The following is a 12,632-nucleotide window of genomic DNA, read 5'->3' on the forward strand; positions in this document are numbered from 1 at the left end:
CCAATACAGTAAATCAACTAGTAGTTGCACATATTATTTCTTTCAATAGATTAATTTATCTTGTCTTCTACTTTCCCATTTCTCTTCCCGTCTCTCTTGTTATTATTATTATTATTGTAAAAAAATAATATAAACTAATAAAAAAAGAAAAATTTCTCTATAGGTTCATAATTTAGTAGTCTCCTAATTAATTTTACCGAATCAATCGGACCATAGCACCCCATCTATGGGGTATTAACGATGGAATGAATCTTTTTATACTTTTATGAGCAAAGAAACAGAACTTGAAGAGCAAAACGAACGATATTCGCAAAGGCAAAGATTTAAACTCGAAAACATTACAAAAGTCTCAAAACAGAGGCAAGGCCATGCACAAAGCACACTCTAAGTGCTTCCATTGCCTACTAAGTAGGGTACGTACACGATCACCATTCACCAGTGATGATCTTTATTAATATACAACACACTCAGAGACAGCTTATGTTATAGCTAGCTAGCATAAACTATCACATCATGTGTTAGTACGTACAAGTGACAACATTGCTTTTAACTTCTTAGTCATCGGAGGACAAGTCGCACTGGATCATGGGTCCAAACCTGCACATAGTAGCCAAGTTAATGAGCTCCTTCTCCATTTTCTTCTTCTGCTTCTCCTCCAGTTCCTCGCTCTGGTTCTCCATTATCTTCTGCAGCGCTTTGCACTGGCATTTGGGGCTTCTCAGCTCGCTCATTTCTGTGCAGCACTTCTGCATGTGTCCTTCTTCTTCTTCGTCTTCGTCTTTTCCTTCGTTCCTCCTTATGTAGTTGATTCTTCCCCGCATGGTCCTGAGAATGTGATTGTCGTCGTCATCATCATCATCGTCATCGCCGCGGCCTTGGATCTTCTCCATGATGTGCTTCTCGCAGGGCGTGAGGTTCACCCCCTGGAGCTGCTTGCGGCAGCTATCTTGCTGGTGCTGCCATTTGGAGGCGCTGCAAGTGTGGGCGATGCAGAAGAGAAGAGAGATGAGGAGGATTGTGAACTTGGTCATTTTGCTATTGATGGGTGAAGTGAAGTGAAGTGAAGGTGGGGGCATTTATTGAAGTTTTAGGGTGTTGTAGTTGCATGGAATATGGTACGTGGAAGTGAAGTGGGGTGGTTTTGGTGCGGTGGCTGCATTTGCTTCAATGCTTGTTAATTTACGTGCTTCCACGTAACATTTCCATGCATTTGGTTTATAAACTGATTACTATCAAACATTATATATCATTAGTATAACCCACTTGGCTTCACGTAATCATATAAGATCTAGTATAAAAAAATTATTTATTTTAAAAAGAATTATGTGTAAAATTTTCTTATTCAACGGTAAATATATGCGGTGAGTGGAATTAATACTCAATAAATTAGGAAACACTGATTTCTAACAAAAGGGAAAAATATTCATTAGCATAGAGAATAATAAGACAAGTTGTGTAATTGTTTTTTTTCCTACTCTAGTATAATAAGACTAATAGGATTGCGGGCCAATTAATGTGAAATTTTTTTGCTTATAGGTTTGGAAATTACCTTGATGAGGTTTAATTTGTCAATGGAGCAAAAAATTGTCTTTTTTTGGTACATCACGTTGAATATTATTAATTAATCTAAATTAACCGAGCAGATATTGATCACTTCGCAGTTTGCACCATATCTTTAGGGGATTGAAATCGCCAGTGTGACAAGGCAGCACCAGATACAACAGATCAATTTGAGTAGAATCATACTTTCTGTAACAAATAATGAAAGTGGTTAAAGCACATTTTTTGTATTTTTTACTTTTTTTTGTTCTTTCATTTTAGTTTTTTAAAATAAAGTAAATATAAGTTCTGTTCTTTTGTAATTATTTCCTTCAAAATTTATTATTTGCACCGCATCTATTTGTAATTATCGCCTACTTGTCAAACTAGGGTGCACTTAGTAAATATCTGGTGCAAATAACAAATGCCTTTATTTTTTGGGCACAGACAGAAACGACATCGTTAAGCCGTGAAGCGAAAGGAACGAAACGGCGTCGTTTAATCTGGAGCCCCAAACGCAGTTGAGAAACCAATTTCGCGAGAAACCAGAGAGAAGAAAGAAGGAAAACAGAGAGAGCGCAATGGAGGAGCTATTCGTAGCAGTTCTATCGATGCTTCTTGTGGCAGCGTTGATCCCACTCTACCTATGGAAACGCCGTCAAGATTCTCAACCTCCCCCTCCCCACCGCGACGAAGCTCCTCAGGTTTGCACCTTCTTCCAACTCCTTCACTCTTCTCCCTTCATTTCGCCCCCAAAACCCTGATCACTTCTATTTTCGAGTCCATGTCGGATTGTTTGATCATCGATGACCAATTGTCAGGCTCCGCGGAGAGAAACCGTGGCGCGCGCCGCCGCCACTCGTCGCATGCGTCGCCGACCTGCCGCCTCTGGAGCTAGCACTTCGGCAGATCCACCTGCGACGCAAGAAGGTTTCTCGCACAACTCGTTCACTTTAATTTATTTTTTTTAATTTGATTTGTTTTGTTTCGGTGTGTGCGATGATGCTTTGGTGAATGAAAATGTTAATCAGAGATGTAACTGGAACTAATATGAGTTGTTTTCCACTAGGAAGGTTTGATAGATGTGAAATCATGAATATTTGGTGATCTTTGTGTGTTTAGGCTCTGTTTGGTTAAATTTCTCAATAAGCATCTATAGGAGAACTGGAGAAGGTAAAAGAAAGACTCTGTTTGGATAAACTTCTCTATAAGCACTCCTACAAAAGTAATTTTAGAAGGAAAAAACGAATTACTTTTCTCTCATAAGCTAATTTTAGCTTATCGAGAATCTTACTTTTGTAGAAGTTTATCCAAACAGAACCTTATGCTTCTTTCAAAATTTAAAATTAGGCTATGCACCATAAGCTAATTTAAAAGTTAAAATTAGGCTATGCACCATAAGCTAATTTATAGAAGTTCTTTATTTAACTTTTCTAAAAGCTGATTTTGACTTATGCATAAGCTAGTTTTAATTTATTCGGAAACTTTAATAATTTAATTCATTTTATCTTTTTATTTCTTCTTGTATAAGTGTTTATGGAGAAGTTCATTTAAACATGGCCTTAGTTTCTTTTCTTTTTGCTTTCTCACTAGATACGTCAATGTTACCATGTTATCGAGTGTTTAGATTAGAATGACATTTAGGGATATTTGCACATGTGGAGTCGACTATTTGGCTTATTGTTTTTGCTATATGGAATTATGGTTGGACTTGTTGGTGAATGGAAATATGATATGTACACTGCTGTGTTGGAAGCATGCGTACAGATCGTATCTTGAAACTTAGTTGCCTTTTTGAAGTGATAAGCCGTATGCATCTAAACAGGATCTGGTGGTGAGAGTGATGATGAAGCTGCCGGCGGAGGGTATTATGAGGCTAAAGCATCAAAGAAAAAGGAGATTAAAAGGCAAGAGAGGGAAGAAAGGCGTCAGGTATTCTCTCTCTTTATATGTCAACTAGCATGGTCAATGGTGGTGTCCATGCATCATTTTCCTTCTTTATACTTGAGTACATTTTTGGCGGGATTCTTGCTATTTGCAGCTTGTAGCCTTCTATACTAATTTACCAAAGAACCATGCTGTTTGAAATTTGACTTATCAAAAAGGATGGTTTCTTGAAATGAAAGACGTTATGTGTATTTGAAGGTTTAGTAAAGGACACTAGTTCAATCTATATTATTATTAAAACCATCCAGTTGCTCCACACGTTTCACTCTCTCTTCTGAGTAAGTTTCCTGCTTGAATGAGATTTCTGTAATTTTGTTAAAAAACATGGTCATTTTGTTTTGACCTCCGTTATTGCTTTTCCGTGCAGTGTGCATGATTACTGTCCCTAGTTTGTATTTAATTCTCAGACTAATACTTAAACTGTTGAGTATTGGATACAAGAACTTTGGAGAATACTGTATAATAGAACTTGAATTCTGATATTGCTGTGGAGTGTGTTATTCAAGACAACACCCCTTCCCCACCCATTCAGGGTGTTGTTATGTATTTCTTGAATTTCTGTGCTTAATGTTTTGCTTTTTGGGGGGTTTCTCTATGTTGATTAAAGTTTAAATAGTTGTATTTTGGTCTATCTCTTTGGAAGGCTGAGGAAGTTGCACGAGAGTCAAGGCTTGCAAAACAAGATCGTTATTCAGAAATGCGGAGGTTGAAGGATGAGGAGCGTGAGGCACAGGAGCGTAAGTTGGTGAGCTTGTTACCTTGTTCCGATTTGATTTTATGATTAACATTCATGTGGTATATTAACTGGTAAGGCACTTGCTTTTAATTCATATAGGAAGAGGAAGCCAGAGCTCAGAAGGCTAAGGAGGAGGAGGCTGCTGCATTAGAGTTTGAGAAGTGGAAAGGTGAATTTTCAGTTGATGATGAGGGTACCCTTGAAGAAGTGCAGGGTAGTACTGAAGACTTGCTAGGCAATTTTGTTGAATATATAAAGGTTATTCTCTGTTTTTTAATTTGTACATTCTTAATTTCCTTGATTTCCCTTTGCTAAATTTGCCAAAATTTATGCATTTCTGTGAGGCATAAAAAATTAATAGCAATTAACTAGGGTTATCACTGTCAACTTTAAAGAGGTTTTATAGCCATTCTAATTTAGACTTAATTTTGTGTAATCATTCAGAAGCACAAATGTGTTCCCTTAGAAGATCTTGCTGCAGAATTTAAATTGCGTACACAGGTATTCTTTCCTATTTTATTCCTTTATTTGAATCAGCCTATATATTTCTTCCATCACCATTTCATTTTCCTTATATTGGTTGTTGCTACAAGTTTTATGAGAGAAGCAGTTTAACTAATATTATGCTTTGCTGGTATGTTTTATGGTCTATGTGCAACATGTATTGTATCTATTTGATTTTTCTAAACATATATTTGGTGTAGGATTTTGTAGAGTTGAAAGAAAACAAGATTTTTAAGATAGAAACAAATAGGGAAAACAAAGATTTGATGAGAGAAAATGTAGTATTCCACCCATTACTTAGGTTGGTTCTATACACAAGCTGTTCTCATGTCCCTGTTTCTACTAATACATGTGACTTATACTATACTACTATATAAATCACCCACCACCAACAACAATATAATTTCTGTTTCCAAAAGAATAGTAGGATGAAAGTATAGTTTAGAAAGATGACTAAGCCTTACCCTGAGGTTACTGATTTTTATTTTTTATTTTCAATGTTTTTTATATTTTGTATTGTAAGGAAGCTAGTGAAAATCAGTGGTTAAAGATAGATGATGCCAATCCAATCTCATATATAGAAAAATATGAGAGTTCTGGAGTGGAGAGATGGAGGAAGGGAAAATGGAGATGCGAGGCAGGGGCCTCACAGGGAGCAACCTCTCTCCATACATAATACAGAGGCCTAAGCCCCAACAGAGTTTTTCTCTCTCAAAAACATTAATACCAATTATTCACTGAATGCCAAAACTTCTGTGCCTATATATATAACCACATGATAACTGTCGCACGAGTCCTGAATTACCTAAATAACTGCCTAAAGACACAAATGCTAGTATGCTACACAACTTCCTAAATTACCGTCTAAAGGCACATCACATAAACGGACCTTGCTATTTATATTAAATACTGCAACTGCACAATAATTTGAACCATTTAATTTGGTTGCACTACAAGTACAATAGTCTAATTCTATTCCTTTTCAAGTACTTTTTATTGCACACCACTCCCCTCTAAATGAAGATACAAAAATTAATTCCTGTTCCCTCTTTCGGGAGAAGAGATATATATAGGTGTTTTATGTTGAATTATAGTTCCATTTTGGTACTTTAGCTTGTATTTTACTTTCTTTATAATTTTATGGGTGTTAACCCAAGTAATGATATCCCTTTGAATGTTTCTAAGTAGCGAAGCCCTATTTTATAGTTTGTTTGAGATTCTATCAATTTATTTATGGATGAAACAAATTGTTATAGTGTGTACTGCCCGAGTGATATCTTTTCCCTCCATGGGCTTCCCTTTTTTTTGTACTGATGCAGGAATGTATCAATCGCATCACATCTCTGGAAAGTATGGGTAAGAACCTTTCTTTATCCTTTCTTTTTAAATTGTTTTCCAAGGTGGATGGATATAATGAGTTTATTTTGTGTATCAGGTCGGCTTTCGGGTGTTATGGATGATAGAGGGAAATTTATTTACATCTCCCAAGAAGAGATGAAAGCCGTTGCTGATTATATTAAGCGGCAAGGGAGGGTTAGCATTTCCCACTTAGCAAGTAAATCGAACCAGTTCATTGATTTGGAGCCTAAAGCCCAGTACTCTGAGGACATTAACATTGCGGAGGAGATAACTGTTAACTGACATTTTTTTTGACTTGTGGGTGGCAGGAAAATCGTGTTGTACATAAAAAAAAAACAATTATCTGTGGTTTGCCTAGGGTTTGTTTGGTACATGACTTTGAACACAGCTTTAGTGTAACAAATTTCAGATTTTTCCTGTGGAAAGTACACAGTATAGAACGAGAACGTATTTCAAGAGGCAGATCTACGTGTCTGAATATGAAATTAGTCCTCAACACTATTTTTTGGAAATTGTTTTCCATTTTGTTGGCCATTGTAACAAGTTTAGCATTACATGCAGATGCAAGACATCAGGGTATGCCCTTTTTTTTTTTTTAAAAACTTTGACAAAATTTGAAACTTGAGATATTTGGAAGTTAGAAAAAGTTAAACAAGAGTAATTCTAACCGTTCTTTTAATTGTCGAGCCTCACCTATTTATCGCTAGACGTAGCCAGTATATAAATGAGGTTAGTATACAAGATGTTAAAACTTTTTCTATTTTTTGACATCTGAAATATTTGGTTTGAGACTTCTCTAGATGATTGGTGGACACTTTTCTACATTTCCAATACTTAATTAATACCTACTTATTTTCTATTTCTCTTTTTATACATTAAGCCATATCACTTATTATACTTAAACTTCTCTTTTTCTTAATTTTGTCAAATAGTTTCTTTGGTGTCTGTCAACCAATTTTTTTTCATATCATATTATTAATTTTGTCAATTACTACTGTGTTCCTATTTCTTTTTGGGTGTTTTTGTAAACATACTTTTTAACAAATTCTTTAGAACATTATTTGTTAAATTTATTAAAATTTACACATTTTTGTGAGTTTCACCTGTTTAACGAATTTCTCTCAATTTTAATCAACATTAGAGTTTGAGATTGTTTTCCTTACTCAATTTATTCCGTTTTATATTATTCTGCGTTGTTTTCTTCCCAATTTGATAATCTTCTAGTTTATTCAAACCAAAGAAATAATAAACCAAGAGAAGCAATATTGAAAATGAAGCTCTTAGGAGCTACATTAGTCCCGACACCTCCCCCCCCCCCCCCCCAAAATCCCAAATTAAATTAAAATCCCATGACAGTTAGAAAATGAACCTATTAATTAATCAGAAGGTAGAACTTTGCTTGAGAAACGTATCTACATGACCTAACAATCCATACACTAGAGTAACGTTGTTCAGACAAGGCAATCTAATCGTAATATGAGCTAGTTACGTACTGAACTTATAATAAGTTCCACACACAATCTTGTATCGATCAGATATACACTGTTATGCACTTTTACACAAAAAGGCTGCATCCCTCATCACATGCATCTTTATCTCTCTGCTCAGTTTGTATAAGCACCCCGTCGTTGATGAGACTGATATATATAAAAAAGCAGCCCCGAAGAGAAGAAAAATAAACCCTTTCAAGCCAGTAACTCTCTCTCTTGTGTCAAGGTAGGTTAATCATTTAGATCATCAAGAAAGTCACAAAAGCTGTGAAAACGAGTGCAATGACACTGATGGAAGATGATTTGCGCCCTGAACTTTTGGCAGGTCTAATTGGAGGAAGTGAACACTCCATTCCATTGAAGAAAACCTTAGTGGGGAACCCATCATGTGTGACATCGAAGTCTTTTATATGCTTCTTGCTGAAAGAAATAACAGATTGTTGTTTCCCTGGAACCCTGGGGTCATTAGCGTGTGTTCCATTGGTTTCTCCAGCCAAGTAATTCAAACCCTTTAACCCTTCAAAGAACACAGTTTTGAGACCAGGAATCCTCGTCCCATTGAAGGAATACACATCTTCAAAATCCTCGAAAGTTCTCCTCAACTGAACTGCAGTGAACCAATCGTCAAAGGAATAGTCCTCCCAGTTGAAAAGTGTGATCCTAGCTGTCCATCCATCCCTGTGATCAGAACTCACGTGCCAGTTTATGCTGACGGGGCAATTGTCCCCACAAGGGAGCTTGCTCGGTACGTGCAAGTGCTTGAGCCTGGCCCATGCACGTGCCTTAACGGACCTGTTAGCAAACGGCACAAGAAGAACATCTGGTGGAAGAAGCATCGGAGAAGCCCTAGAGCTGCACTTCCTCGTGTCATCACACCCACATGCACACGTGTTGCAAGGGATGGCTGATTCGTTGTAGAATGCTGAGAAAGAGACACAACAACGGTTTTCTTGAGGCTTAGGTTTTGTGATGTTGCAAACTATTTGCCAACTTGCAACCGCTGTGCTAATAGCACTAAGCCCACTAGGGTCAGGGAAGACTTGTGGGTCAACCCTAACTGGGGCACTGCACTTGTATTTAGGGTTAATGACACCATCAATGTTCCACTTTGAAGGTGGAGTGAGAGCAGTTCTGTTATCAGTGTCAGGTGCAATTTTGAACACTTGCATCTGGAACATTGACCTAGCTTTGTTCTTGTCCATGATAGGAGGCAAAACAGTGCCATTCCTACAACACCAAGGAAGTTTTCCAACTTTCTCATCTTCTTTTCTCTCTGATGGAAGATCAGAGATTGTTGGCTTCTTTTGACAGGTTGCGACGTTTGTGAAATCCATGTCTTTGTAGAATTTTCCTGCGAGGCCGTACAAGCACTCAGAAGGGTCTCTTCTGCGAGCAAAGGCTCCTTTCATGGAGTATATGAATTCTCCCTTTTGCCATTCCCATGTTAGGTTCCAGTGATCGAGACGACCTAATGGGTGGTTGTTGTCTATTGTGACTTGCGCGTAGTAGTTGTTCTGGAAGGCTTGGAGCACGTCGTATGCTATGGTTATGTCTCCTTTGCGACGAGGTGGGTACTTTGTTTTCTTAGCTTGCTTGGCTTTTACTTTTGGGTCCTTTCTGCAGCATACGAACATTCTCGTGGCTGCACCATTGATTCACACAAATGTCAAAAGCAATTCATATATGTATCATGTTATGTGATAATTGTAATTAAACAAGATTTTACGCTCCATGCTGTGTAATAGTTATATCGATCGTTTTCAATTTCAAGATATAGAAATTGTGTTGTTCCTGTCCTAGGCTATTATAAGACTCTTGCAAGTATATGATTATCATGCATATATGTACTATTTGAAACGAGCTCAATAAATCATGCACAAACGTCAATTATGTTTTTTTATTTATTTACAGTGCATGTTTTAAGACGTATACTCATGCTAATTTCTCAGTATATATTTCCTTGCACCCTTAAAAATTCGTAGGAAAAATAATTAGCAAGTATTTTGCATACAATAATATATTAAATTAATCATTAAAATCACAACTATCCATCAATTTAATCTTTAAAACTACAACATCAATCATTTAAAATTTTATCGTTGTAATTTTCTAAACTAAAAAAATCGTCTTTAATAATTTTGAAAATTAGAACAATAACTTTGTAATTTGAAACACTAAGTTAGCATCTAAGAATATATATATACACACACAGAAAGCACAAGTAAAATGTTTATCATAATTTCAGAAGCATGTTATTGCATGAAATATCCATAACGTGGGAGAAGAGAAAGATATATATGTATTATACCTCTTCGACTGGGTGCAGGGCATTTGAAGCCATCATTCTCAAGATGAATAGTTTTAGGCATTGGCGTAGCCCCAGCACCCAACCCAAACTGCGTCCCCTTCATCTGAATCCTCACACTCATCTGGTCAATATCCCCGGCGGTATCTATGGCGGTCTTCAAGTCCGTCGCGGTGGACCCCATCATCGTGGTCCCGTTCCCCACCTCCGCCGGAAAGTCCCCGGCGTCGGTGAGCACGGCGCCGTCGGCGGAGACCAGAATCTCGCGGTGCTGGAACCCCACGTACATCTTCCACCCCTGCACCTCCTCGTCCCCGACGTTTGTCAGGGACGCCTCCGCCTTGAACGCCCACGCCTGCTTCGACGTGTTCTTCACGTGCGGGTACTCCTTCACGCGCCCAAGGAGCGCGTACGTGAGAAACACACCGTTGCAGGCGTCGAGCTCCGTCATTAGAGGCGGTGGCGGCGACGACAAGGACGAAAATTTTTCAAAGTCATTTTGGCCGTAGCCAACATGGCAGTTCAAGAAGAGAAACAAACAAGCTGTTATTATTTTTGTTGAGTACGAAGAAGTTACCTGCTTTAATAAAGCAGTTTTCATGTTGTGGTATTTTCTTCTTCTATATGGCCAACCAGCTATGCTTTTTTTGTTTTTTTTTTTTTTGTGTGTGTGTTGTACGAGGAAGAAGGTGGTTGCCGCGCGGGGACGACGCGGCGGAGGAGGAGAGGGAAATGGAAAGAGAGAAGGAAAGTGAGGGAATATAAATGGGAGGAGGGAATGAAGAATTGAAGATGGGAGAAGGGAGTTATGTTCCGTTAGTTTTAGCGGTTGTTTCGGGGGACAGGTAATGTTTGGAAGCTATAATTGGAAAGGAAACAGAAGCCTTTGTTAAATTAATTGAGGAACAACAATACTCCTTGGGCTACCATTAAAAAATATATATATACTACTCCTTGGGAATTACTAGGTACACTAATAAATTTTGTTGACAAAAACGGCATTGGGAGCACGTGGTGGTCTTGTTGATTTCATTAAGTCCAAATCATTTTGTTTATAATTTAAGTTAGATTTCATGCATGCAATCATACATTACTATCTCTGAATCTGTGAATAATAATAATACAATCTATCAAATTCATAGGAATGCTAAGACTATTTGGAGGGCTAGTAATTTCTTGGTAATTACAAAATTAAGCTAAAGCTAATTATTAAATAAAAAGTATAATTCAAAAATTGTGATTTTTAATAAATTTCAGTTAATAGAAAATAGTGTATTTTTTTTTGTCACCAAGATACTAATGCTAAAATTTCTAATCAGTACTTTTTTGTTGGTAACCATTTGTCTTAATTGTGAGAGAATTAAAGAGTTTAGTGTTGTATGTATGAAATTTGGTTTTCATTTTTTCCCTTTCATACCATATTACCCGTCACCTTTAATTCTGTTTGTTGCAATGTTTGGTTATTAATATTGTACTCTTTAACTATTAGGGGAAAAAAATAAAAAAAAGAAACATACACAAACAGTTTTCACATCTTCAGAATGGAGACGTCTGTTATTGTCAACTTAATTATCGTTGTGTGAACTAACTTGCTATTTAGTGTTAAAATGATTAACTACTCTCGAGAAATAAGGTAACATTATATAATTAATGCTTTGGGTATAAATACAAACTAATTATGCTAAAATTAGTTAGTTAATTAATTAATGCATGTAAAAAACAAGTCATATACGTATTAGGTTAATTAATGATTATAACACTCCTTATAACAGTTATAAAAGACTTACAAATATATAATATATAATTATCATGCACGTATAATTCCTTCGATTTGAATAAATTTAACAGTTCTATCCATTATCAAATAAAAAATATAGATTACATATTAAAAAAAGAAAAAAATTAAATGACATCACTTAAAACTTTGCTCAATGACATGTTATAGACTAAGTCGTATCATACCGTTGGATGAACTAACCTAGGTATATCACATTCAAAAATGATTCTTGGACATCTTTTAAGTATTTATACATTGAGAGAGATAGAAAGAAATAAATGATTGATTTAATTGACAATGTAATATAATAGAAAAAAATAGAGAAAAATTATAAGTCTTGATGAAGTATTTAAAATTTGTTAGTGTTTAAATATTATCACTCCATAACAGTTAACTCTTCCATCACAAGCAATTTCACCAGAGCTGTTAAACATTGAGTATGAATTGAAATTTATTAAAAGAAAGAAATAAACAAAAAGTGGTTAATCAAATCAAGAAATTGTAAACCAAAAAGAAAACCATCCAAAGGAACGTACTATTGGATTGGAATTAAAATAAAATCTCAATTATGAGGCAACTTGATGACTAATGATAAAAAGAGACTCTCTAAAAGATTTTTATTTTTATTTTTTAAAAAAGAACAATCTAGAATTTTAAGGTCATCGACAGCTTTATTTATTTATTATGTTTTTTTTTAGTTTTTCCTTCTTTGTTGGACTATGGAGTTTATTTAAGTTAATAACAGTCCTCTTTTGCTTAAAAGAAACCCCCTTTAATTCAACAGGACTCGTTAAAGTGAATGGTTTATGACCGTTGTTTTGATTTACTTAATTATTTCTTTTGCTAGATTTTAAATACATTTTTATTCAATTGGCCATTCAATTGTCTCCAATACGATCACTTAACTAGTGGAAATAAATGAATATCAAAACAAAATTAATTTTATTGGCTCGAAATTGAATGGTTGTTTCCTGT

At 36.1% G+C, this 12,632-nt stretch overlaps 3 protein-coding genes across 3 annotated transcripts; 1 reads left to right on the forward strand and 2 right to left on the reverse strand.

Annotated features, from left to right (window-relative positions):
* Positions 1-234: 234 nt before the first annotated feature.
* On the reverse strand, positions 235-1,057 carry GM2S-1 (2S albumin). Its single transcript, NM_001251514.2, has one exon. It carries the CDS (start codon positions 1,029-1,031, stop codon positions 555-557), a length of 477 nt encoding a protein of 158 aa, NP_001238443.1. The 5' UTR covers positions 1,032-1,057; the 3' UTR covers positions 235-554.
* Positions 1,058-2,034: 977 nt separating this feature from the next.
* LOC100806336 (DDRGK domain-containing protein 1) lies at positions 2,035-6,547 on the forward strand. Its single transcript, XM_003543249.5, has 8 exons — positions 2,035-2,243; positions 2,361-2,469; positions 3,365-3,471; positions 4,130-4,231; positions 4,322-4,480; positions 4,667-4,723; positions 6,046-6,082; positions 6,162-6,547. Exons 1-8 carry the CDS (start codon positions 2,121-2,123, stop codon positions 6,365-6,367), a joined length of 900 nt encoding a protein of 299 aa, XP_003543297.1. The 5' UTR covers positions 2,035-2,120; the 3' UTR covers positions 6,368-6,547.
* An 896-nt stretch (positions 6,548-7,443) lies between these two features.
* Positions 7,444-10,458, reverse strand: LOC100786691 (COBRA-like protein 10). Its single transcript, XM_003541832.4, has 2 exons — positions 9,884-10,458; positions 7,444-9,217 (listed from the first exon to the last, which is right to left on the reverse strand). The coding sequence occupies exons 1-2, from the start codon at positions 10,329-10,331 to the stop codon at positions 7,815-7,817; spliced, it is 1,851 nt and encodes a 616-aa protein (XP_003541880.2). The 5' UTR covers positions 10,332-10,458; the 3' UTR covers positions 7,444-7,814.
* Between the last annotated feature and the right edge of the window lie 2,174 nt (positions 10,459-12,632).

The sequence above is a fragment of the Glycine max genome, chromosome 13, assembly GCF_000004515.6.
Source record: "Glycine max cultivar Williams 82 chromosome 13, Glycine_max_v4.0, whole genome shotgun sequence".
Classification (NCBI taxonomy): Eukaryota; Viridiplantae; Streptophyta; class Magnoliopsida; order Fabales; family Fabaceae; genus Glycine; species Glycine max.